This window comes from Lynx rufus, unplaced genomic scaffold, assembly GCF_022079265.1.
Source record: "Lynx rufus isolate CCGP_SWC_20201006 ecotype Redwood Valley unplaced genomic scaffold, mLynRuf1.p SCAF_16, whole genome shotgun sequence".
Lineage (NCBI taxonomy): Eukaryota > Metazoa > Chordata > Mammalia > Carnivora > Felidae > Lynx > Lynx rufus.
This window is the reverse complement of record NW_025814830.1, coordinates 8,777,553-8,802,374: the sequence shown is the minus strand read 5'-3', so window position 1 is coordinate 8,802,374 and position 24,822 is coordinate 8,777,553. Positions and strand designations below refer to the sequence as shown.

Here is a 24,822-nt window from a genome sequence, read left to right as displayed (position 1 = left end):
GGGCAGACAGAACCTGTCCCAGGGAGGCGGGAGGTGGCAGGAGGTGGCACCTTGTGTGAGCCAAGGTTCCAATCCCTCCAACTCAATGCATGATATCCCTTCCTACCTCACCTACAAAACACAAATTCAAAAAGAAAATTAAGGGGGCGCCTGGGTGGTTCAGTTGGTTGAGTGTCTGACTCTTGATTTCAGTTTAGGTCATGACCCCAGAGTTGTAAGATCGAGTTCCGCATCGGGCTCTATGTTCATTGTTCAGTGTAGAGCCTGTTTTGGATCCTCTCTCTCCCTCTGTCCCTCTCCCCCACTCATGTGCTCTCTCTCTCTCTTTCCAAAACACACACACACAGAGAGAGAGAGAGAGAGAGAGAGAGAGAGCGCTCTTCCAGCTCTTGTGAGCATTCAGTTTGTAGAGGGGCTGGGAATGGATTGATCCAAGAATCCAGACGTCTCGCACCTGGAGGTGAAGGCCAAGGGACACCGGGGATCCCTGAGGGCCTGAGGATTGGGGTGTTTGCATTCCCAGGACTCAGGAGCGCCACATCTGGATCCTCAAAAAATTCTGCAACGGGACACCTAGGTCCTGGGGAAATGGGGACCAGAGGGACTGAGTACCTACTTCCAGAGAGGTCTTCCCAGTGGGTGAAGACCTGTCTCTACACTCTGGTGAGTGGTCCACGCCAAAGTGAGTGATCCCAGGGGACTGTGGATCAAGGAGGGCTTCCTGAAGGAGGAGCACCTTGAGGAAGATCTAAAGAATGAAGAGCCCTTTGTCTGACTGTTCTCCACTGTCCCTCAGTCCTCAGCAGCTCTTTCTCCTCAGTTTATTCAGCTAGCAGACATTCCTTCAACACCTCGTTTGCACTTAGACCTTGTGCCAAGGACTCAGTAGTGACCCAGACAGCCCCAATCCCTGCCTCCTGGGACTCCCATTCAGCACAGAAGACACCCTCATCAGCAGTGAGGACCCAGTGTCTTCAAGGCTGTGATGGGACAGGCACAGGCAGAGTGATCAGGGCTGGCACAGAGGAAGCCCGGAGGAAGCACCTGTCTCAGCCCGGAAAGTCAGGGAAGGCCTCCTGGAGAAGGAACCACCTGAGCTATGACCTAAGTGATGAGTAGTAGGGTGGACTGAGGAAAAGTGCCTAAGCAAAAGGAACAGTATGAACAAAGACCAAGAGGTGAAAGGGAAGCATTTTTCCTCCGCTTTCATGGAATGAAACGTGTCCTATGGTGCTGAGGACATGGCAGTAACCAGGACACCTCTGCTTCTGACCTCATGGGACTCCCAGTCCATAAGGGATGCAGACCCATTACCAGTGATGACCTAGGGTGTTCAGGGATGGGAGAGGGGAGCTCAAAGTGGGATGCCTGGCCCAGCTGAGGGAGCCACGAAGGGCTTCCTGAAGGAGGGGACATCCCAAAGAAGACCTGAGGAAGGAGGAGCTAGCTGGTCAAGGGCAGGGTACGGGGAATAATTATGTGCCAAGGCCTGGAGGACAGGAGCCTAGAAGTTCCTAGAAATTGCCAAGAGCTCAGTCAAGTCAAAAAGGGTGGAAGCAGGGGGGGGGGTCCCACAAACTGAAAATAGCAAAATTACCAAAGACTAAAGACGCATGCCTCCCCACCTCCTTCTCCCCGCCTTGACCTTAATGATGAAGGCCTCCATTCCTAAAGAGAGGAGAACCGGCCGTGGGATGCTTCGCGCTCAGAGATACCTATAACTCGGACATCCTGCCTAGGAAGGGGCCCGGGACGCCTGTGCTAGAAACCATGGCAGCAATCACTGTTTTCCTCCGTGTTTAATTCGGTATCACAGGAGCACCAATAAATAGTTCCTTCCCGCCCCTGCAATCTTCCTCCTGCCCGGGGCAGGGCCCCTGAGGCTGGCTTCCCGTAGCGGGAAGGCACCTGCAGCCCCAAACGCCGCGGCTCGGGCCCGCCGAGCCGCGGCACCTGCAGGATTCCCGGAAGTTCCGAAGGGGCGGGCCCGGGGCTTTTCGACAGCAGGCGAGGCCGCGGGCGGGGCGGGGGCGGAGCCTCGCCAGTACGCCCCCCGGGAGGGCGGGGCCCCTCAGGGGGCGTGATTCTCGTCCGCGGCGGTCACGATGACGTCCATCCAAATGCGCATGGCCTCGGGGCTCGGTGCCACCATGTAGAAGAGGCGTTCGTAGGTTTTCACGCAGAACGTCAGGCGAGGGTTGGGGCTCTGGAGTAAGCAGAGTGAAGGTGGTTAAGAGGGCATTGGGGTTCGAATCCCAGCCTTGCTACTTATGTGCTGTGTGGCACTGGACAGGTTACTTAGGCTCTCTGAACCAAGTCCCCCATCTGTCTTCGTAAATAATGCTACCTACCTCACTGGGTTATGAAAACCTAAGGAATTAACATTTGGAGGCTTCGAATTTGGGGAGCAGGAGGAATTTAGATGGAGGACTCATGTCCCCTTTGTAGCCTACCTTATATATTAGAAATACAAGCTTTCAAATTTCCCCTTTCCAGAATCTAGGTTCTCCTGGTTTGTCACTGGGGAAAACTAGTATCTACACTCCATTTATTAAGTACCTACTTGCCAGCCCTGAACTGAGTAAATCCCTTACGCCCATTGCCTGTTAACCTTCTCAACTCTGAGGAAACGGGGTTGAACTATGCCCATTTTGGAGGGGAGAAAAATAAAGCTGGCTAAGGGAAGTCACTTTCCTGAGGTCCCACAGCTGGGGTTCCAATCTAAGCTCTAAAAGGCCACAGTCAGGGCGCCTGGGTGGCTCAGTCGGTTAAGCGTCCAACTTCGGCTCAGGTCATGATCTCGAGGTTCGTGAGTTCGAGCCCCGAGTCGGGCTCTGTGCTGACAGCTCAGAGCTGGAGCCTGCTTCAGATTCTGTGCCTCCCACTCTCTCTCTATCTGCCTCTCTCTCTCCCTTCCCTTAAAAATAAACATTCCTAAAAAATAAAAGGCCATAGTCGGTTGCTCTCCAGAGCTCTCTAAATACTATACCAGTTGCCAACATTTACATTTCTGGCACTGCACTTGTACAAGTTTCGAATTCCTGAGTCCTCTAGGGTAATAGAGTATGAAGTGACACCATGTGGCCCATTCCCATTTGGCAACTATGGGCAGAGGCTGAGAAACGATCATCTCCTTAAGATGGTCCCAGGCTGCCTGGGTCCTCACCCTGCCGTCTTCAGTCATTTATTCCCAGCTTGGCATCAGAGCCTGCCAAATTTTCGCTCTAGATCTTTTTTTTGCCCCAAGACAAGTAACAGTGGCAGAGAGCCAGAGACTGGGCTGTTAATTTTTGGTTGCTACAGTGAGATGACCGGTGGGCTCTTGTGCTGGGTGGAGTAGCCTGATGGTGCAGTCTCTGGGTGGCCTTTCCCAGGGACAAGCTAAGGTTTGACTGCAGGGGCTCTGACCAGGAGGGCAGGGGGGTCCCACACGAGGGCTTCACCTTGAAGGCACAGCGTAAGTGGTCGTAATAGACTTCCTCTATGGCCTGGAAGTAGATGACGCCTTTGAGCTTGGTCTCTTCCTTGTCTGATGGAGGGAGGTGAGGAAGAAACAGCCAGTGAGAGGTTTGCATCTGTGCGTCAGGGTGGGGATGGCCAGACCCAAGTCCAGAGACTGGTGCTGGGGTGAGGGACTGGTGACAGAGTCTGAAGGTCCCTACAATACCCTGGTTGGGAGGTGGGTGAATGTTGAGGTTGGAAGGGAGACGGACAGGACTGGGGAATGGGGTCTGGGGAGCTGGAGTCCTAGGTCCCTGAGTGCCTTGGTCTTGGAGAAGGAAAGAGACTCAAGGAGAGGTTGAGAATCTTGGACTCTCCTGGAGAGGGAGGGTGAGGGGCCCGGACCCCTGGGTGTTGAGGGTGGGGGAGGACCCGGACAATGTCGGTTCAGACTCTTCCCGGGTGTCTTAGGGAAATGGGGTCTGGGGGGCCAGAATTGTATGAAACTGTCACCCGTGTTACTGAGGAGGGCTGGGGGGTTGGATTCCAGGTTGCTCCTGGGGCTGGGGAGCCAGACTCGTGGGCTTAAGATAGAAGGGGGCGGAGGGGGGGGGTGTCTCTTAGGCGTCTGGTGGGGAAGGCCTCCGCTGTGGCCACTTCCAGGGTCTTGGGGTCCCGGGTCCCAGGCGGCCAGGCGGGGCTTACCGGCGTAGTAGGCCAGGCGGCGCGCCTGGCGGTCAAAGCAGAACCACCGTTTCTTCCAGGTCTTAATGCGGCCGCCCATCTTCACCAGGGATCCGCGGCAGCAGCCCCCCGACACCCTCACGTGCGGGCAGTTCTCCGGGTTGTGGCCCCAGCGTTCCAGGTGCTGCCTGAGATCCAAGACCCGGGGGCCTGGGGGGCGGGGCGGGGGCGGGGGCGGGGCCTGAGGGAGGAAGAGAAGGGGGCGGCTGACATCAAAGGGTCAGGGAGGGGGCGGTCCTGCAGCTCACCTGTGAGGCCCGCCACAGCCTTTCAACGGCAACATCCAGAGTGGCCATCATGAGAACGATCGTGATCTGGCAGTTACGTTTCTGGACCATGGCACCTTGCCCAGGGCTTTCTAGCAGCAACAACTTGACTCCCCAGGACTGCCCTTGGGAACCGGGCTACTAGGAGCCCCATTTTACAGATGAGCAAATTGAGGTACAGAAATATAAAATAATCCACCCGAGGTATCACAGGGCTTCTAGGTGGTAGAGCTGAAACACAAATCCAGGTCTTCCCGCCCCTAGAGTTCACTCTGAAACACAAGAGCTATGCCAGAGAAGTGAGGGAGCCCAGCGGGACCCTCATATACTGTGCAACAGGGACCAAGTAAGTGATCAATACTTGAGAGCAGTTTCTACTACTACTGTGGTTATTCTTGTGATGAAATCAGCAATTCTTACCTGTGCTAAGCGCTTTATAGGGATAATCCCTCGGCCCCCTCAAACTCTCTTGGGACGGAAGTACATTATTACCCCCATTTCATAGATGTGGAACCCAAGACTCAAGAGAGGTTAAGTCACTAGGCCCAAGTCACACAGCTAGAGCCGACAGAGCTAGGATTCACCAAGCACAGCGATCATCTCTGGCGGCCATAGAAGGGAAAAAAATTAAGGCAATGAAAGTGTCTACTGTTCGTAAGGCCCAGCCTGATCGCACCTATTCTTTTCCCTGCAAAGAATGGTATAATCCCCCACAGTCACACTGAGGCTCAGAGCACTGTCTCAGACTTGAGCACACAGGCAGACCCCCTAGGAATTTCGTTAAAAATGCAGCCACAGGGGAGGGGGGGGAGGGGGGCTGGATGGCTCAGTAGGTTGATTGTCCCAACTGAAATCAGTCGGTTGATTTCAGCTGGAGTGATGATCCCAGGGTCGTGGAATGGAGTCCCTTCTCAAGCGTGAAGCCTGCTTGAGATTCTCTTTCTCTCTCTCCCTCTGCCTTCTCCCCCGATCACATGCTTGCTTGCTCTCTCTCTCTCTAAAATAAAAACAATACAATTAAATTAAAAAATGTTTTTAAATGCTGCCTCGGGTTCGGTCAGGGGTGGGTGTGAGGTTCTGCATGTCTAACAAGCTCCCAGGGGTCAGTGCTGCTGGCCCATGGGCCACGCCTTGGGTATCAAGGGCTGAGAAAACGAGTTGAGGAAACAGAAGTAAGGCAAGGAGGGTTGAGAAATAGAGGAGACTCACTGCATGGAGATGGGGAAGGTGGAGGGCAGGTGCAGAGGAGCTGGAGGAATGCATAGGAGGGGAAGAAGCAGTTACAAGGTCAGCCAGCGGGGCCTGGAATCTTCTATGGGTCCTGTCGCCAAATCCAGACAGTTACACTAACAGTCACCAACGTGTACGAAAGGTCTCACTCCGTGTTCAGCACTGTGGGAAGTGATCACAGTGGTGATCACCTTCCTTCCTCTCAAAATCAAAACAAAAGCAAAACAGAAAAACCAAAACCAAAACACCGTCTATTGTCCCCATTTCCCAGATGAGGCAACTGAGGCTTCTAGACAGGCAGTGACTCACCAAGGTTACCCAGGTAGGACGTGGCAGAGCGGGGCCCCAATCCAGGAGAGTAGACGGGCTCGGGGCTCGCGACTCCACCGCTGCCCCTCCATGTCACCCCCACGGAACCCCTGCCCCTCTAGGAGCCTCGGTTCCCCTGTGCTGAAATTCGGAGCTATCACAGCACCCTCCTCACCGAGGGTGTTTCAAGGACAAGCTCTCGAGCTCTTGTTCAGGGTCCCAGCCCCGCGATCGGGCATGCGCACAAGAAGGCGGCCTGGGGTGAAACTGGAACTGGGGTGGGGGTGGGGGAGGCGCGACCAGGCACAAAGCAGGGGGCTGATGAATAAATGATGATGCTCCAAAGCAGGACTCCTTCATTTTTAACGAGGCAGAGCTCATGCCTGACAGCCCGAAGGCTCCACTGCCCTTCCCGGTATATTTTACTCCTTGGCTCTTATCAGCCCCTGACATGCTGTTTATTTTACTTATTGATGCTGGTGTTTTTTCGATGTGCCTCCCTAAAAGCCAGCTTCCCCCAGGGCAGGGACTGTCATTTGGGTCACTGCCGTACCCCAGGGTCTACCACACAGTAGGCGCTCAAATATTGGTTGAAAACAAAGTAATAATAATAAGGAAAGGACAGATGGTTGAGAAAACAAAAGGCAGGTTGGGAACAAAGTGATCATTTACGGGAAAAATAAATTCACAAAATGTGGTTCGATCGGTGCACGTGGAGAAGTATAGAATAAGATTCGAAGTCTTCTCAGCAAGAGAAAACGCTTGGGCCTCCAGAGGTACAATGGGCGACCCTCACTTCCCCCAATGCAAAGCATTTGTATTCATGCTATTAGCATAGATAAAAATAAAATTTTAATGAGGAACAGTCAGCTAAATCCAGAATATGCAAAACTCTCCGGGATACATGACTCAATTTTTTTTCCCCACCAATAAATGGCATTTTTTAAAAAGTAGGGAGGGAGGATTCTTTTTTTTTTTTTTTAATGTTTTTATTTATTTTTTGAGAGAGATACAGAGCAAGAATGGGGAAGGGGCAGAGAGAGAGACACAGAGAGAGAGAGAGAGAGAGAGAGAGAGAGAGAGAGAGAGACAAGGAATCCAAAGCAGGCTCCAGGCTGTCAGCACAGAGCCTGAGGCGGGGCCTCAACCCGTGAACCTGGAGATCCTCATGACCTGAGCCGAAGTCGATGCTTCAGGGATTGAGCCACCCAGGCGCCCCAAGAGGGTTCTTAGTATTAGAGATTTAGGAGACGTTTTAAACGCATTGTGTGTACTTTGTTTGGATCCAGATTTGAATAACCAACCATAAAAAGACATTTCGGCGACCATTAGGAAGATGTGACTATGGATCACACATTAGAATGTTACAGAATTATTAATCATCTCATAAAGTATGACAATGGGATTTTTGTTATGTTGAAAAGAGAACTTACCTATTGGAGATACACAGTGAGGTACGGACGAAATGATACAATGTCTGAATTTGCTTTAAAATATTCCAGTGCATGGGGTACCTGGGTGGCTCAGTTAGTTAAGCGAGGGACTTCAGCTCAGGTCACAATCTCATGGTTTGTGGGTTCGAACCCTGCATTGGGGTCTGTGCTAACAGCTCAGAGCCTGGAGCCTGCTTGTATTCTGTGTTTCCCTCTGTCTCTGTTCCTCCCTTGCTCATGCTCATGCTCTGTCTCTCTCTCTCAAAAATAAACATTAAAAAAAAATGCTTTAAAATATTCCAGTGCAAGATGGGAAGTAGGTGAGGGATCAGTAAAACAAAGCTGGCAAGTCAAACAAGATTCAAAACTGATTATCACTGGGGCGCCTGGCTGGTTCAGTTGGTGGAGCGTGCAACTCTCGATCTTGGGGTTGTAAGTTCAAGCCCCACGTTGGGTGTGGAGATTACTTAAGAAAAAAAAATCTTTAAAAAAGGAAAAAAAAAAAAAAAGAAAAAAGACTGATAATCACCAAAGCTGCATGTTGGGTATACAGGGGCTTATCAATCTATTCTACCTCTGCATATGCTTGAATATTTGTATAGTGAAGTTTTTTAAAGAATCGAACACATTTTTAAAAGTTTTGAAAAGCCTCGGCAGATAGTTGCCCTCATTCTACAGTAACTGCTGACATTGTCACCTACTTACAGAAGAGGAAACTGAGGCACAGAGAAGTAGAGCATGTTACCCGAGGACATGTCATGGATATAGTGGGAACAGAAACCAGGCCTTTTTAGTTCCCCTCCCCTTGCCAAGGTCACTTTTCTATGCCTTTCGAGGAGAGGAGAGGAGAGGGTGAGATAAAGGGCAGAGGCCAGGGCAGAAACAGAGCAGGGAGGTGAGGCTGAGGGCAGGGGTGGACTGACCATGATGGCAGGTACAACAGGGCCTGAGGAACCTTCTGTGCTTCTTCTCATCCCTTCCTGTGGGTTCAGGAGGAAGGACCCAGTGAGGATGCTAACCAATAAGAAGCGGGGGAAAACTTACTGGATCCCTGGGTCTGAGGGGGGATGGGCTGGGGGCCTGGACCCCTGGGTCTGAGGGAGGAGGGGACTGGGGGGCCTGAACCCCTGGGTCTGAGGGAGGAGGGGCTGGAGTAGGATCTCCTGACCCTAAGCAGGAGGGGCTGGGGTCTCACCCTGGCCTTGAGCAGTCGCTCCCTTTCCGCCACAGCTTGCTGCAGGAGCCGCTCCATGCGGGCGATGTCTGGGTGGAGGGCCCCACAGCTGGGAGGAGGGAACAGAGACCAGGGCAGGCTCCAGTGGCCTGGCCTCTTCCCGTTTCCCCACCTTCTCCCTGACGTCTCACCTGTTCCCAGGGCCACAGTTCAGCAGCTGATAGAGCGGGTGTCTTCCAGAGTCTTCCGATGTTGCTGGGAGGGCCGAGGCCTGCAGGGGTCCTGGAAAAGAAGGGCTGGGGCTAGGGGACCAGGATGCTCCCTTGTCTAAGCACCCCCCACCCCTTACAGGCATCCAGATTCCTCCATCGTTGCCAGGGGAAGGGTGGTGGTGGGGAAGGAGGTACGTGGGAATAATGGGGGGGGGGAGGTGCGGGGAGACCCTCACCAGTACAGTGGAGGGATAGAGGTCGGGGGGATCCCCTCTGGCTCGCTCTCTCTCCCCTCTTCCGGGGCAGGCTTCCAGTCCTCTGGAGGCCGATGGAGCCCTACAAACAAACACACAAGGCCCATGCACACAGGAAGAGGCACTCAGTCTCAACTGTTAAGCCGGAGGACCGCCAAGGAAAACCAGTAGTTACTCGGCTCCTATCAGAAAGCCACTGTACATGTGATGCTGGGGAAAAGCAGCTAGTCACCAAGGACCACACAGGGCAAGGCGCGGAACGGCAGATTTAGAGACAGGAAGTAGATTCGTGGTTGCCAGGGGATGCGGGAGGAGGACATTGAGGGGTGACAGCTATAGGGTGCAGGGTTTCTTCTGGGGGTGATGAATATGCTGTAAAATGGATCGTGGGGGGGGGGGTGCCTGAGTGGCTGAGTCGGTTGAGCGACCGACTTCAGCTCGGGTCATGATCTCATGGTTTGGGAGTTCGAGCCCCACGTCGGGCTCTGTGCTGACCGCTCAGAGCCTGGAGCCTGCTTCCGATTCTGTGTCTCCCTCTCTCTCTGCCCCTCCCCCTCTCATGCTCTGTCTCTCTCTCAGAAATAAATAAACATTTTTAAAAAAATTAAAACAAAACAAAACAAAACAAAAAAAACGGATCGTGGGGATGGCTGCACCACTCTGTGTGTGAATATACTAAAAACCACTGGATTGTATACTTTAAATGGATGAACTCTAGGGGCACCTGTGTGGCTCAGGTGGTTAAGCGGCTGACTCTTGATTTTGGCTCCGGTCATGATCTCACGGTTTGTGGGTTCGAGCCCGGTGTCGGGCTCTGTGCTGACAACACGGAGCCTGCTTGGGATTCTGTCTTCCTCCCTCTGCCCCTCCCCTCCCCTGCTCACTCTATCTCTTTCTCTCTCTAAATAAATAAACTGGTAACCCAGGCTGTGCCCAGGAGGTGGACTGATGGATGGAAACAAGGGTGGGAGAGTCATCTCTCTGAATATCCTGCCATACCCTTCAAACGTTGAACAAGGGGAATTTTGGCTTTAAAAAAATAAATAAACATAACAACCCAATGTAACCTGTGCTCCTGGACCAGAAAAAACTTTGGTTTTTGCTAGAAAAAACAACGGTGGAACAGCTGACAAAATACGAATAGGATCTGGTTATTTTACTAGTATTATCTCAGTGTTAGTTTCCTGAATTTGATCACTGCACTGTGGTTTTATAAGAGAGTGACCTTGACCCTAGGTAATAAATGTAGGAAGGGTTTAGGGGTAAAGGGGAATCATGCTGCAGAGAAAGATAATAAAGTGTGTGTGTGTGTGTGTGTGTGTGTGTGTGTGTGTGTATGGAAAGGATAAGAAAGCAAATGTCAAATATGGTAAAATGTTAATTACAGAACCTGAATGCCAGGTGTACAGGAATTCCTTCTACTATTTCTGCAGTTTTTCTGTAAGTCTTACATTACTTCAAAATAAAAAGTTACTAAAAAATGAAGACAAACTTATTTGACAGAAAGAGAGAGAGAGAGAGAGAGAGAGAGAGAGAGAAAGAAAGAAAGAAAGAAAGAAAGAAAGAGAAAGAACAATGAAATCATTCTAAAAAGAAAAAACAGGGTTGCCTGGGTGGCTCAGTCTGTTAAGTGTCTGACTCTTGATTTTGGCTCAGGTCATGGTCCTGCGGTTGGAGAGATAGAGCCCTGCATTGGGCTCTGCACTCAGGGTGCGGAGCCTGCTTGGAATTCTCTCTCCTTCTCTCTCTGCCCCGCCCCCCCCCCCCATGCTGCTGCTGCTTTCTCTCTCAAGATAAATAAACTTAAAAAAAAAAAAAAAAAGAAGAAAGAAAAAACAGCAACTCTGCATAGATAATAAGGAATGATAAAAATAGGAGCGCCTTGGGGCGCCTGGGGGGATCAGTCAGTTAAGCATCCAACTTCAGCTCAGGTCATGATCTCACAGTTTGTGGGTTTGAGCCCTGTGTCGGGCTCTGTGCTGACAGCTGAGCCTGGAGCCCCATTCAGATTCTGTGTCTCCCTCTCTCTCTGTCCCTCCCCTGCTTGCACTCTCTCTCTGTCTCTCTCTCAAAAACAAACAGACATTAAAAAAAAATAATCATAAAAGCTCCTGGCTGGCTCAGCCAGTGGAGGAGGTGACTCTTGATCTCGGGGTTGTAAGTTTGAGCCCCATGTGGGGTATAGAGATTATTTAAAAATAAAAATTTTTATTTATTTTTTTAAGTTTATTTATTTTGAGACAGAGAGAGCATGCACATGTGCACAAGTGAGGTAGGGGCAGAGAGAGAAGGAGGGAGAATCCCGAGCAGCTCCCACAAACCACAAGTTCATGACCTGAGCCAAGACTAAAGAGTAGGATGCTCAACCAACTGAGCCACCCAGGCGGCCCCAAAATAAAACCTTTCCTTAAACAATGATGTGTGGGTTTTTTTAATGTTTATTTTTTTTTTTAGTTTTGAGAGATGGAGAGAGCCTGAGCAGGGGAGGGGCAGAGAGAGAGAGAGAGGGAGAGAAAGAATCCCAAGCAGGCTCCGCATCATCAGCGCAGAGCCCCATGCAGGGCTCAAATTCCCGACTGTGAGATCACGACCTGAGCCAAAATCAAGAGTCGGACGCTTGACCCACTGAGTCACCCAGGTGCCCCCAAAATAAAATATTTTTTAAAAGAATAATAAAAACAATACACGGCATAATTTGAGCACCAGCAAGGGTACTCACTGCTGTAGATCACAACTCATCAAGACATTTAATCTGTGGGGCGCCTGGGTGGCTCAGTCGGTTAAGCGTCCGACTTCGGCTCAGGTCATGATCTCGCGGTTTGGTTCATGAGTTCGAGCCCCGCGTCGGGCTCTGTGCTGACAGCTGGGAGCCTGGAGCCTGCTTTGGATTCTGTCTCTCTCTCTCTCTGCCCCTCCCCCACTCACACTCTCTCTCTCCTTCAAAAATAAACATTAAAAAAAAAAGATATTTAATCCGTGAGTTAGTAACAGTAAAGGAAGGCAAGTCTCTCGACAGAAGTAATGCAATGAATGGGTGAAGAGGAACAACAGACTAGAATTTTAGCACTTGAGACCCCTCAGAAAGATGGAGGAGGCACCCACGCCAGAAAAAGAGAGACAGGTGCACGGCGCCCAGCACAAAGCTGAGCCTGCATCTGCTCAGGGCCCCACAGTCAACTTTACAGGAAATACAAAGAGGCAGAGAGGTGACAATGACCCCCACGAGGCAATCAGCAAACCCTGCCTGGGAAACTCCACAAAACGCCCAGCTGGTTTCCTCCCCAAGTAAATTGCCAAGGGGACAAAAAAAAGAAACAGAGGGGGAAGTCTATAAAGACTTAAAGCATACAGCCACTTAAAAAAAAAAAAAGAAAGAAAAGACAGAAAGAAAGAAAAAGAAAAAGGAAGACTAAACTATAGTGTGTAGGGACACACACTTAACTGACGGAACTTGAAAGCAAAGAGAGAGGCTATAGATACTGTAAAGGTCAGGCTGGTGGCCATTCTCTAGGAGGCGGAGGGGGTCATCATTCAGGGGCATGCGGCGGGTTTCTGGAGCAGCTGTTGGGTCTACCTCCTGACATAGCTGGCAGTTCCAGAGTGTTCCCATGTAATCATTAAGCTGTGCAAGTGTTCCACGTGATTTTCTACACTCATGTTATCTCTAACCAAAAAAAAAAAAAAAAAAGTTCCAGGGCGCCTGGGTGGCTCAGGTCATGACCTTGAGGATTGCGAACTCGAGCCCCGCATTGGGCTGTCCGCTGTCAGCACAGAGCCCGCTTCGGACCCTCTCTCTCTCTCTCTCTGCCCCTCCTTGGCTCGCGCTCTCACTCCCTCTCTTCTTTCTCTCAAAAATAAACATTTAAAAAAATTTTTTTTAAGTTTGAAAAAATAAGAACTGCGAGTATTTATCAAGTGCTCATTATATGCCTAACAGTGTACCTGGCACTCTGCAGAGTTACCTAAACTTCTAAAAGCCCACAGGGGGGCTCCTGGGTGGCTCAGTCGGTTAAGCATCTGACTTGGGCTCAGGTCACGATCTCACGGCTTTGTGAGTTCGATCCCCTCATCGGGCCCTGTGCTGACAGCAGGGAGCCTGCTTGAGATTCTCTCCCTCTCTCTCTGCCCCTCCCCGCTCATGCTATCTCTCTCAAAAATAAATAAATAAACAACAAAAAAAAAAAAAAAAAAAAGGAAAAGCCCAAGGAGCTGGGAAAGTTTCGTTCCCCTTCACAGGGAGGAAACAGCCCATGTCTGTTCACTCTTTCCTTGCTTCGAAAGATGTTCCCAGCACATCCTCACTGAGACCTTAGACACCTGGCACTGAGGAAGTGAGTCGGCAAGGTGGACTCAAGCCTTGTCTGCATGGCACTTATGTTGTAGGAACTAAATAAACCATCATACAAGTAAGTGCATCATCAGAAATTGCTGTGAGATGGGGCGCCTGGGTGGCTCAGTCGGTTGAGCGTCCGACTTCGGCTCAGGTCATGATCTCGCGGTTCATGAGTTCGAACCCCGCGTCGGGCTCTGGGCTGACAGCTCAGAGCCTGGAGCCTGTTTCCGATTCTGTGTCTCCCTCTCTCTGCCCCTTCCCCACTCATGCTCTGTCTCTCAAAAATGAATAAACGTTAAAAAAAAAATTAAAAAAAAATTGCTGTGAGTAAAGATAACAAGGTGTCAGAAAGGAGGATCACCTTCCAACTGGAAGGGTGGGTCTGGATGCTGACCCTAAGGCCCAAAGAATGACAGTTGGCCAGGGAAGACTGAGGGGAACAGTGTTTCAGGTAGAAGCAGCAGCAAATACAAAGGCCCTGAGGCAGGAGCAAGTATGGGATGTTGGCAGGTCAGCGCTCCTGCAGCTCAGCAGAGCGTGTATGGGGGACAGTGGTGAGAAGCGGGCAGGGGCCACATCATGGAAGGACTCATAGGCTGAGGTGAGGAGGCCCAGAGGGCCGCTGACAGCTTTTGGTGGGGAGGACTGAAGGAGGAGGGGTCGCGATCACCGGCTGTTGTGTGGGAAACAGATAGCTGGGAGACAAAAAGTAAGGTGGAGAGAGCTACCAATGAAGAGGCTGGTCTAGGGTCCCCAAACCAAAGATGAGGGTGGGAGTAGGTGGAAGAAGGGCGCTAATAATTATAATACTACTAATAATTGTAATTATAATCAGAGTAACAGCAGCACATTCACCGAACACCTACTGCGTGCCAGGCATCATGCTGAGCACTTCAGCCACTAACCAGTGGGTTCTGTGATTCCCATTCGGCCGCCAAGTAAACTGAGGCAAAGAGACATGTCTCAGTTCAACCACCTAGGAAGGGGGAGAACAGCTGGACCCAAGCAGGGTCAGGACTCTTAGCTATCACGTGAGCCTGGAAAGGTGGGGGGAGGGTTGGATTTGGGAGGGATTTAACAGGACCTGGAGGCACAGAGAGGAAGGAGCAAGGAAGAGTATTGTTTGTTAATACTCTTCATTTGTCTGTTTACCTGGCTGAGTAAATAAATACTCCCTGGGCTCAAGATGTGCCGGCGGTCCCCAGCTGCTCCCTCCGAGCTAGTATTAGCCACGTTGCCCACTTGGATTCTGAAGGATTCCTGAGATACCCTTGCCTCCTGAAAGGCATGGGCCGTGGAAACAGGCAGAACTGGGTCAAAGCTATCTCGGCCACTTCCTGGGGGTGTGACCTTGGCAATTCCTGTCTTCTCAGGCTTGATTTCCTCTCTGTAAAGTGAGCGCCGTCCCACCATCCTGCTGCTGCAGTTGGTGCAAGGATGATGTGAGTGACCTCGTGCAGAACACCCAGGAGAGGGCCTGGAACGTTCCCCCAGGTGACATCCAGGCGCAAGGTGGGTATGAGATCCACGCAGTGGGTACAGGACCCACGGGAGCCAACAGCTCAGGTAATAACTCCATAGGAATGGACAGGGCCTCCCAGCAAGTATTTATAGATATGCAATTTACTTCTAAGGATCATAATTACCCGACGTCGTGTTGCCTGGCAACCCAGTTGTCACTTCACCTTTATCAGGCTGCCAGGGGAACCAGCTGGAGAGTTCAATTCCCATACGGAAGAGCTGCAAACCCTTCACCCAGATAATGATGGGACCTACTTCTGGGGGTTCTTCTGAGCAAAGAAGGAAATATTTTTTATAGATAGATTTATTTCATGATATATGTATTATATGGTACCATGTCACACTGCCAATATATGACTGCTTCTCACTCCCAAATAATAGCTTCGAAATGATAAAATGGCTTAGAGGGCACCTGGCTGACTCAGTTGGGTAGAGCATGTGACTCCTGTTCTCAGTGTGGTGAGTTCAAACCCCATATTGGGCGTGGAGCTACTGAAAATGAATGAATGAATGAATGAATGAATGAATGCATAAATAAAAAAATAAGATAAAATGGCTTAGAGCAGACCCTGGCCTACCTTAAGCCTTCAAAAATCATGATTGCTGGGGCGCCTGGGTGGCTCAGTAGGTTGAGCATCCGATTTTGGCTCAGGTCATGATCTCACTGTTTGTGAGTTTGAGCCCCGCATCGGGTTCTGTGCTGACAGGTCAGAGCCCGGAGCCTGCTTCGGATTTTGTGTCTCCCTCTCTCTCTGCCCATCCCCACTCACACTCTCTCCTTCTCTCTCAAAAATAAACATTAAAATTTTTTTTGAAAAATCATGATTGTTACTAATTAATAAATACTATATATTACATATTACACGCTGCATATAATTATATCAGACAATACAATAACGTTAATAATAATTAATATTAACTAATGGTATCATTGTGTGTACAAAAAAGGACACATGCACACACGGGTATTCACAACAGCATTGCGTAAACTACAAAAGCCTCAAATCCCCAAAGCCCCATTGAGGTCAGGCTCAATGCCCCCCCGTGTAGACCTCTGTACCCCACCAGAGCCTGGAGCGGTTAGTGCACTGAAAATAGTGCCTGGGTTCAAATCCCATCCCTGCTGCATTCCAGTTAGTTAACTACCTTCACCTCCCTGCCTCCAATTTTTCACCTATAAAAAAAAAAAAAACGGAGGCAAGAACCCACCTGATAGTATCATTGCAAAGACCAAATGAGTGAATCCATGCGAAGCATTTGAAACAGTGCCTGGGGGGCGCCGGGTAAGCATCGGACTTCAGCTCAGGTCATGATCTCATGGTTCCCGAGTTCAAGCCCGGCATCGGGCTCTCCCCTCTCAGCGCAGAGCCCGCTTTGAATCCTCTGTCTCCCTCTCTCTCTGGCCCTCCCCAGCTCACGCACACCCTCTCTCTCAAAAATAAACGAACATTAAAAAAAAAAAAAAAAACATAAAAATAAAATAAAACGGTGCCTGGCACACTCCAAGGACTCAACAAATGTCAGCTGTCACCATTACTATTGCTTATACTGTTGTCGTTAGAGTGATTAAAAATGATGAGCAGGGGCGCCTGGGTGGCTCAGTCGGTTAAGCGTCCGACTTCGGCTCAGGTCACGATCTCACAGTCCGTGAGTTCGAGCCCCGCGTCGGGCTCTGGGCTGAAGGCTCAGAGTCTGGAGCTTGCTTCCGACTCTGTGTCTCCCTCTCTCTCTATCCCTCCCCCGTTCATGCTGTGTCTCTCTCTGTCTCAAAAATAAATAAACATTAAAAATTTTTTTTTTTTAAAATAAAAATGATGAGCAGCTCTAAACGTATCAGTGGAAAACAATCTCCACGGTAGAGTGTGAAGTTAGGGAAAAAAAGTTAGCCAACGAGTGGCTGATATACACACTTTTTTTTTTTTTAACGTTTATTTATTTTTGAGTCAGAGAAAGACAGAGCATGATTGGGGGAGGGTCAGAGAGAGGGAGACACAGAATCTGAAACAGGCTCCAGGCTCTGAGCTGTCAGCAGAGCCCGACACGGGGCTCGAACCCACGGACCGCGAGATCATGACCTGAGCTGAAGTCGGCCGCTCAACGGACTGAGCCACCCAGGCGCCCCACACACTTTAAAAAAAAAAAACGCTTACGTGATATGCCAATGTCTAAGCGCTTACGACGCGACCGCACCCCTGAAACAAAGCTTTTCACCTAATATTCACCCCTACCTCGTGCCCACCTCTGACACTCTCTACTCTGTTTCATTTCGAAGAGTTAGCAACAACCCCTTCAACGAATGTTGTAACCCGTTAATAAGTGGGGACCCCCAGTGTTAGGGAGAGCTGGAAGGAGGGGTACCCAAGAAACAAGTAGCTGTGCCAGGGAGGGGGGCTGGGGCCAGTGGGGTGGAGAGAGGAGGCCTTTTTATCAATCTTTTAAAATGCTGCTTTTAAAATGCACTCCTGGGTGAAAGGGGGAACACTTCTGCACTGCTGGTGGAAATGCAAACTGGTGCAGCCACTCTGGAAAACAGTGTGGGGGTTCCTCAAAAACTGAAAAATAGAACTACCCTACGACCCAGCAATTGCACGACGAGGCATTTATGCAAAGGCTACAGGTGTGCTGTTTCAAAGGGGCACACGCACTCCCATGTTTATAGCAGCACTAGCAACAATAGTCAAGTTATGGAAAGAGCCCAAATGTCCACTGATGGATGAACGGATAAAGAGGATGTGGTATCTATATACAATGGAGTTATTACTCGGCAATCAAAAAGAATCTTGCCATTTGCAACTACGTGGAGGGAACTAGAGTGTGTTACGCTGAGCAAAATTAGTCAGAGAAAGACAAATACACGATTTCACTCATACGTGGAATTTAAGATACAAAACAGATGAACATAAGGGAAAGGAAGCAAAAATAATAAGAAAACAGAGAGGGAGACAAACTGTAAGAGATGGTTTGAACAATACAGAAAACAAATACAGAGAACAAACTGAGGGTTGCTGGTGGGGTGCTGGAGGGAGGGGGATGGGCTAAATGGGTGAGGGGCATTAAAGCAGGACACTTGTTGGGATGAGCACTGGGTGTTCAATGTAAATAATGAGCCACTAAATTCTTTTCCTGAAATGATTACTGCACTATATGTTAACTAATGTGGATTTAAATGAAAAAAAAATTCTATTAAAAAAGTAATTAATTAATTTTTTAAAATAATAATAAAAATAAAATGTCCTCCTGGGGGCACCCAGTTCCATTTTGCCAGGGGAGCGGGGGGAGGGGGGGATATCAGGCAGAAGAAAGAAAATCGATACAGGAAGCTTGAGCCTCATAAAAATTAAATTAAAATATCCCTCGATCACGCCTCCCTGTCCCCCATGCCCCCGTGGCAGAGAGAGCCACCGTGAAAGTTCTGGAGACGCAGTGACAGGAAGACATGGGGGAGGAAGGTACCTGCAGAGAGCTGTGAACAGAGAAGAGGCAGGAAGAAGTGGCGGTGGCGGTGTGGGCGGCGGGGTCCTGCAGCACCAGCAGCTGGCGGTCTGTCTTCTGGGTGAACAGGAGCTTCAGGAGAGGGGCGGAAGGTTAATGGGAGCCACAAAGATCACAGATGACCCACCAGTTCCCAGATGCTCTGGCCCATGGCTCCAGCGTCAGCCCATCTCTCAGACGGAGAAACAAAGGCTCAAGGTGACAAGAGAGCTAGACCCTGGTCTTAGGGAACAAGGGCTCTGGGCAGAGACTGTTTATTGGTCCCCTGGGGGGGCAGAGGGGGGGGCTCCGGGGCCTGAACTCCTGGGTCCCAAAGGTAAACGCATTTAGGGGGCTGAGAAATGCAGATCCCAAGGGAGAAGGGGTCCGGGGGCCTGGACTCCTGGGTCTGAGGGGGGAAGGGCTGACAGGTGCAGGACATCCCCTTACCTTAGTGAGGGCCTGGCTGGACTCAGAGAAGTCCCCTCCAGGGGTTCCCTGAAGGCAGTTAAGCTGGAGCAGTCGGCTCCGTTCCTAAGGGAGAGCAAAGTGATCACCACTTCCCATATCGCAGTCGAAATGGGATGTCCCAGCAGCCTTCCCTGACGCCAGGAGACATCCTGGGGGACCGCGTGGCGACGGGATGCCCCCAGAGGGACGTGAGGACAGCTGCACAGGCCTCCAGGAGGACTTACCTGCGTCAGGGCCTCAAGGGCCTCCTCCTTCTTCTGGCTCAGCCCCCTGCTCTCAGCTGCCATCTGCTCCCCCAGCGCCTTGAGCTGCTCCTCTAAGACCTGGATCCGGCGCTGCAGGGCACACCCGAGTGACCTGGTCACTCAGCTGCCCCAGGGCTCCCGGCTGGCTCCCACAGAGCCAAGTCCTCCTCGAGAGCCCGGGGTTTGTTGGACCGTGTAACAGAGACCCTGGGACTTGGGAGCTGGGGGCTCAGAGTTAAACTCCCTGGTGCCCTCTTCCCTTTTAGGGGTCCAGAAGAGACCTGGGGTGGGTTGGAGGGGCTGGAGGGTCCGATGTACAGATAGAGACTGAGGGAGACAGAGACCCAGACAGAGTCGCGGTGAACAGAGAAAGAGAGAAACCAGAATAGATACAAAAAAGAAGGACTGAGACAGACCCCCAAGAGAAAGATACAGAGAAAAGAGACAAGACACAACAGAATGGAGACAGACAGAAGCTATGTGAGACAGGAAGGGAGAAGAGACAGTGACACGGAGAAGTGGAGGTGGGCAAAGGAGACCCATGTCAGACCCTTCTAATTGAAAACTTTAGAAAACTTTGTGTTAAATATAGTCAAAACATGTCACTTTCTCCAGTAGGACCTGTCCGACCCTTGAATACGAAACTCCCAGAGAGGGCCGGCAGGGTTCTCTTTTTGGACTTGGGTTTGAGAGGCAGAGAACGCAGTGGCCAAGACCGAGTAGGTTCAGATCCCAGCTCTATCCTCTACAGACTGAGTGACCTTTGGAAAAGATTACTCAAGCACCTTGACCTTCAGTTCCTATACTTATAAAGTGGAAAGAAGGTAAGGTTTGCCTCCTAGGATTCTTGAATGATTCAATGAGCAAAGACTCATGAAACATTTAGGACCGTGCCTGGAACATAGTAAATGCTCCGTTTATCAACGCTTGTCCCTGCTCCAAAGAACGGGACCCAGGCGGGAAAGGAGGACAGAGAAAGGGCCAGTCGTGGAATGGAGGAGACAGAGGGCAGCAGCGAGGGAGGCAGGGCCAGCCCGGCCCGACTTACCCTGTGCTGCGCCACGCTGGCCTGAAGTTCTCGGACCTTGGGGTCCAGTGCCCGGGCCCCGGGGCTGTCCCGGTCCTCGTCCTCCCGCCGGCTCTCCTGCTCCAGCTGCTGGAACTCTAGGTCCTCGTAGGCATGCTGGGCCACATCCAGCTGTTCCCTCATCTGCGGGTGGGAATGCAAAAAAAGACTGGGGCCCAGGGGGTAGTGGGCCGGGGCCAGGAGTCCCGGTCAAGGAGGTAAGAGGGACCTGGGGGTCTAGCCTTCAGAGTCCTGGGGCTTACAGGGCTGGGGCCTGAACTCCTAAGGGAGGGAGGAGGGGACTGAGGGCCTGGACGTCTGGGTCCAAAGGAAAGAACGGTTCAGACCCCAGGTCCCCAAGTGTATCTGGAGGAGCCTCACCTCCTGCACCCCCTGCAGAAGTCGCTCACGCTGGTCCTCTGGCTGTGAGTCGAGTTGTCCCTGGGCCTCCTGGAGTCGCTGGCGAAGAGCCTCCACCCGATCCCGCTCCTGGCTCAGTTGCTTCTGTTCCTGAAAGAACAGCCGGGCTCTGAGCCACAGTCTGGACACAGGAAGTGAAACAGAGGCCAGCCCAGCCAGAACTCAGAAGCCTGCCTGGGTGCCAGGGCCAAGAGTGCAGGGACCCTATCTGTCTGGTTCTGTCTATCTGTAACGGCTGGGTCCATTCCACTCAGAACAGACTGAGACAATCAGGGCAGTGGGGCACAGAGACCGGGAATCGAGAGTCGGGAGCAATTTCTACAGGGGTGATCCAAGACTTCCTGGGTGGGAGGAGTTTAAGGTAAGCCTCAAAAATCAGGGAACATTTAGGGGCGCCTGGGTGGCTCAGTCAGTTAAGCCTCCGGCTCTTGATTTCGGCTCAGGTCATGATCTGATGGTTTGTGGGATTGAGCCCCCATGTTGGGCTCTGTGCTGACAGTGCAGAGCCTCCTTGGAAATCTCTCTCTGCGCCTCCCCTGCGCGCTCTCTCTCTCTCAAAATAAATCAACTTAGGGGGCGCCTGAGTAGCTCAGTTGGTTGAGCATCCAACTTTTGATTTTGGCTCAGGTCATGATCTCACAGTTTGTGGGTTCAAGCCCTGCATCGGGTTCTGTGCAGACAGCGTGGAGCCCACTTGGGTTTCTCTGTCTCCTTCTTTCTCTCTGTCCCTCCCCTGAGCTCTCTCTTTCTCAAAATAAATAAACTTTAAAGTAAATAAATAAACTTAAAAAAAAAAAAGAATGAGGGGCGCCTGGGTGACTGACTTCAGCATCAGACTCTGTGCTGACGGCTCAGAGCCTGGAGCCTGCTTGGGATTCTGTGTCTCCCTCTCCCTCTGCCCCTCCCCCGCTCATGCTCTGTCTCTCTTAAAAATAAATAAAAATTTTTAAAAATTTAATAAAAAAAAAGAGAACGAATAGGTTCTTAAAGAATTTACATACAATATCATAGCTGGGATCGGTGTTTAAAACTGGGGATAGGGAAGCAAATTGGGGGACAGAAAACAAAACGGGACGATTAATCACTGCTGAAGCCGGTGGGCACAACCACACGGCCACCATCTGACTATTCTGTTTGTTGGTTTGACATTTTTCCCAGTATGACATTTAAAGACCAAAGAGGCGGGGCGAAGGAAGACCCCACTCCTGCAACCCCCCCCCCCCACCCCTGCCGTGAGTCAGGTTCTAGAATCACGGTCTGGGAGGGAGAAGGAAAACGAGTACATCTGCCCATTCCCCACCCCACCCAGACCAAGTGTCCCCACTTGGGGAACGGGGATAACCCTGGGGCTCGGGTCCCAGGAGCACCACCAGGAATATCCGTCCCACAGGAAGGAAACTGGTGGTGAAGGTCCAGCAGGACCAGACCTGTTCCCGCTGTTCCCGGCTGCCCTGCTCCGTTTCCACCTGCTGTCCAAGCAGCTCCCGGAGTTGCTCCTCCTCGCGCCGGGCAGCCACTCGCTCCCCAGCCAGCTCACCCCGCAGAAGGGCTACCTCCACCTCCATCTGTGGAGACAATGCAAGGACTGGGGCCCAGAGGCCTGGGTCCGAGGACGGTGTGGAGGCGGGGCACTCGGACGCCTGGGAATCTGAGCTCTTGGATTCGGAGGGAGGATAGGACCGGAGGCCTAAGAATCGGATTCCGCAGGAGGAAAGGCCTGGGAGCCTGGCCTTGAGGGCTTCCCTGGAGCTGGGGCCAGACTTCCCACGAGGTCCGCGGCCTCACCTCGATCCTCAGCTCCTTCCTCTGGCGCTGTAGCTCCTTCACTCGCTGCTCCATCAGGGCCACGCGGGTCAGTGCCTCCAGCTGCTGCTCTCGAAGCCGCCGCGCGGCCCCTCGCACCTTCTCTCCAGGCTGGGTGGATGCGGGGGCCGTGGCCGGGATCTGTGCTGGGGGCGGAGCCTCCCCCTGAGGTTGAAGGGTGCGTGGTCAAGAGCGGAGGCCTCACCCCTCAGCCACCGCGTAGGTCCGTTCCCCACCGCATTCCCCGGACTGGGGGTCCTGATCAGCCCCAGTCAGTCGCCACGCCCGGTTATTCAAGTGGGGGAGGGTGTAGGTGCGGTGTCCCCCGGCCTGGGAGGAGGCCCAGGGGCTGGCAATAGGGGAGGGGGTATGTGGCCGACTCAAAGAAGGTGCCTTTTCCCATACCCAGGTCCCATTCCCGGCGCTGCGTTTTCATAGGCCCGGATCTCTTTCTCTCTGTCTGTCTCTCTGCCTCTCTCCCTCTCCCCCCCCCCCCCCCCTCCGGGTCTGAGTCTTTTCCTCTGTTTCTCTGGGCTTTGTCTCTCCGACTTAGTCTCTATCTCTGAATCGCTATGTCTGTCCCTCTCAGAGTATTTTCCTTTCTCAAAATTTCTGTTTCTCTGAGCATCTCTGTCCTTTGTTTCTGGGCTTCTGTCTGTGTCTCTATCCTCATCTCTCTGAGCCTCTGTCTCTGGCCTGTGTCTCTGTCTCTTTTGGGTCCTTGTCCTTGCCTCCCTGTCTCCGGGTCTCTCTATACCTGTCCCTCTGTCACCCGCCAGTGCCTCTCTCTGGGTCCCCCCGTGACCCCTCCTTCGCCCTCCAGGTCCCTCACCGCGTCGCGGCTGCTCTCCGTGCTGCTGCCTTCTCCCGCTTCTTCCTCTTCCTCAGCCTGCTGCTCAGCTCCTCGGCCGCTGGGAAGCTCCTTCACTCTCTGGGGCTCCTCGGGGGCCCCGGGGACCTCGGGCGCCTCCGGCTTGTGGGCGTCCCCCGCGTGCACCTGGGGCTGCGTAGCCCCATGGGGCCGGTCCTCCGCGTCGCACTCCGGTACCGGAGGCGGCTGGCACCCCTCCTCCGGGCCGCTCGGCGTCCCCATGGCCGCTTCGGGCTCCGGCGGAGTGGGCTGGCCCTTGCGTTCCGGGGGCGTGGTCTGGCAGCGTGGGGGTGTGGCCCACGAGGCCAGAGCAGCTCCCGACTGCTCGGGCGCGTGGAAAAGAGCTCCAGGAGGCGGGTCTAGGAGATCAAAGACTGGAACTGAGCACTCGGAGGCGTGGCCTGGAGTTTCTGGGGGCGGAGTTCGATGGCTCCCAGGGCGCCACACCCCCGAAGGCCAGACCGGAATTTGAGTCGGGGTCTTAGCACGCCCCCTACTGGCCTCTCCCTCCTACCCAAGGGTCTAGCCTCGGACCTTCCCGGCAGCCCCTCACAATGCCTTAGACCACCCAAGAGCGACCCCATCTCCTTCTCCCTCCGGGACTCCGGCGTCCGGACTCCCGTATCCTCTTTTCCCGAGCCTGGTAGACTTGGCTCCGACTCTACCTGAAGGGGGAGTAGCGCCCCTGCCTTCTCACTCAGGGATCCGGGAGTCGGGGCTCCTAGTTTCCCTCTCTACGCAAACCGAGAGTCTGCGTCCTCGGCTCCTCCCCGGGGCTAGATTCCCAAACTGCAGCCTCCCTCCTCCCCCGGACGCCCAGAAGGCCGAGCTTCCAGCCCCGTCTTACCCCGCAGCCCCGGCCCCCTCACCAGCTCAGGCTTCGGCGCGCTTCCCTCTGCGCTCCGGGCGCTGCCTTTTCTGTCTAGAGGACAGGTGGCTGGGGAAGAGGGAGGAGACAAGCTGTTCTGTCCCCCTCCCCAGCAGCCCGGAAGTGGAGGGGGGGACAACAGGTCCAACAGCTCCCGAGGGAGGAGGGAGAGACCAGCTTGCCCCGCCCGCGGCCGCGGCATCCGGCCATCCCGGCCCCACCGGCCCCACCCTTGGAAAACCCAGCATCGCGACCCCCCACTCTGCCTCCAGCACCCCCCCCCCCGTTCCTGTCCCCTAAAGGGCTAGTCGTCTTGATCACCTATGCATAAATGCCTCCCTAAGGCCCAGACCCCGGGAATCCTGAAAGAAAAGGGGGGGAAGGGAGATAGGGGCCTCTCCCCTCTAATGAGCCCTTTAGAAGGGCTCCGACCGGTTTGGGGAGCTGGGCAAGGGGAGGGGGTGCCCTGAGCTGAGTCAGAGACCCGCCCACAGACCAGGAAAGTGTGCCCCCCCCCATCTGTTATGCGGTGGAGGGCAGAGGTTAAAGGTCTCAGCCAGACCCTTTCCTCTCTGGGCAAAAACAGGAAAATAACTGGCACGTGAGAAAGGATTATTGGATGTCAGGAGCTGTGCTAAACACTTTATACACGTTAATTTCATCCTTACAGTAGCCTAATGAGAAAGGGGT

The 24,822-nt window shown here is 52.4% G+C and overlaps 1 protein-coding gene across 3 annotated transcripts; it reads right to left on the bottom strand.

The window, feature by feature from the left end:
- Positions 1-1,787: 1,787 nt before the first annotated feature.
- PHLDB3 (pleckstrin homology like domain family B member 3) lies at positions 1,788-23,588 on the bottom strand. Of its 3 annotated transcripts, XR_006961816.1 has the most exons (16): positions 23,226-23,586; positions 22,376-22,558; positions 22,018-22,155; positions 20,552-20,680; positions 20,153-20,314; positions 19,084-19,194; positions 18,839-18,922; positions 18,371-18,481; positions 9,046-9,145; positions 8,789-8,879; positions 8,619-8,706; positions 8,347-8,403; positions 4,147-4,366; positions 3,444-3,529; positions 1,954-2,206; positions 1,788-1,908 (listed from the first exon to the last, which is right to left on the bottom strand). XR_006961816.1 is itself a non-coding variant. In XM_047077937.1 (15 exons), the coding sequence occupies exons 1-15, from the start codon at positions 23,484-23,486 to the stop codon at positions 2,072-2,074; spliced, it is 1,917 nt and encodes a 638-aa protein (XP_046933893.1). In that variant the 5' UTR covers positions 23,487-23,588; the 3' UTR covers positions 1,788-2,071. The 3 variants fall into 3 exon arrangements, 2 of the variants coding, with proteins under 2 accessions (XP_046933893.1, XP_046933890.1); XM_047077937.1 differs by having other exon boundaries at positions 1,788-2,206; positions 22,057-22,155; positions 23,226-23,588; XM_047077934.1 differs by having other exon boundaries at positions 1,788-2,206.
- Between the last annotated feature and the right edge of the window lie 1,234 nt (positions 23,589-24,822).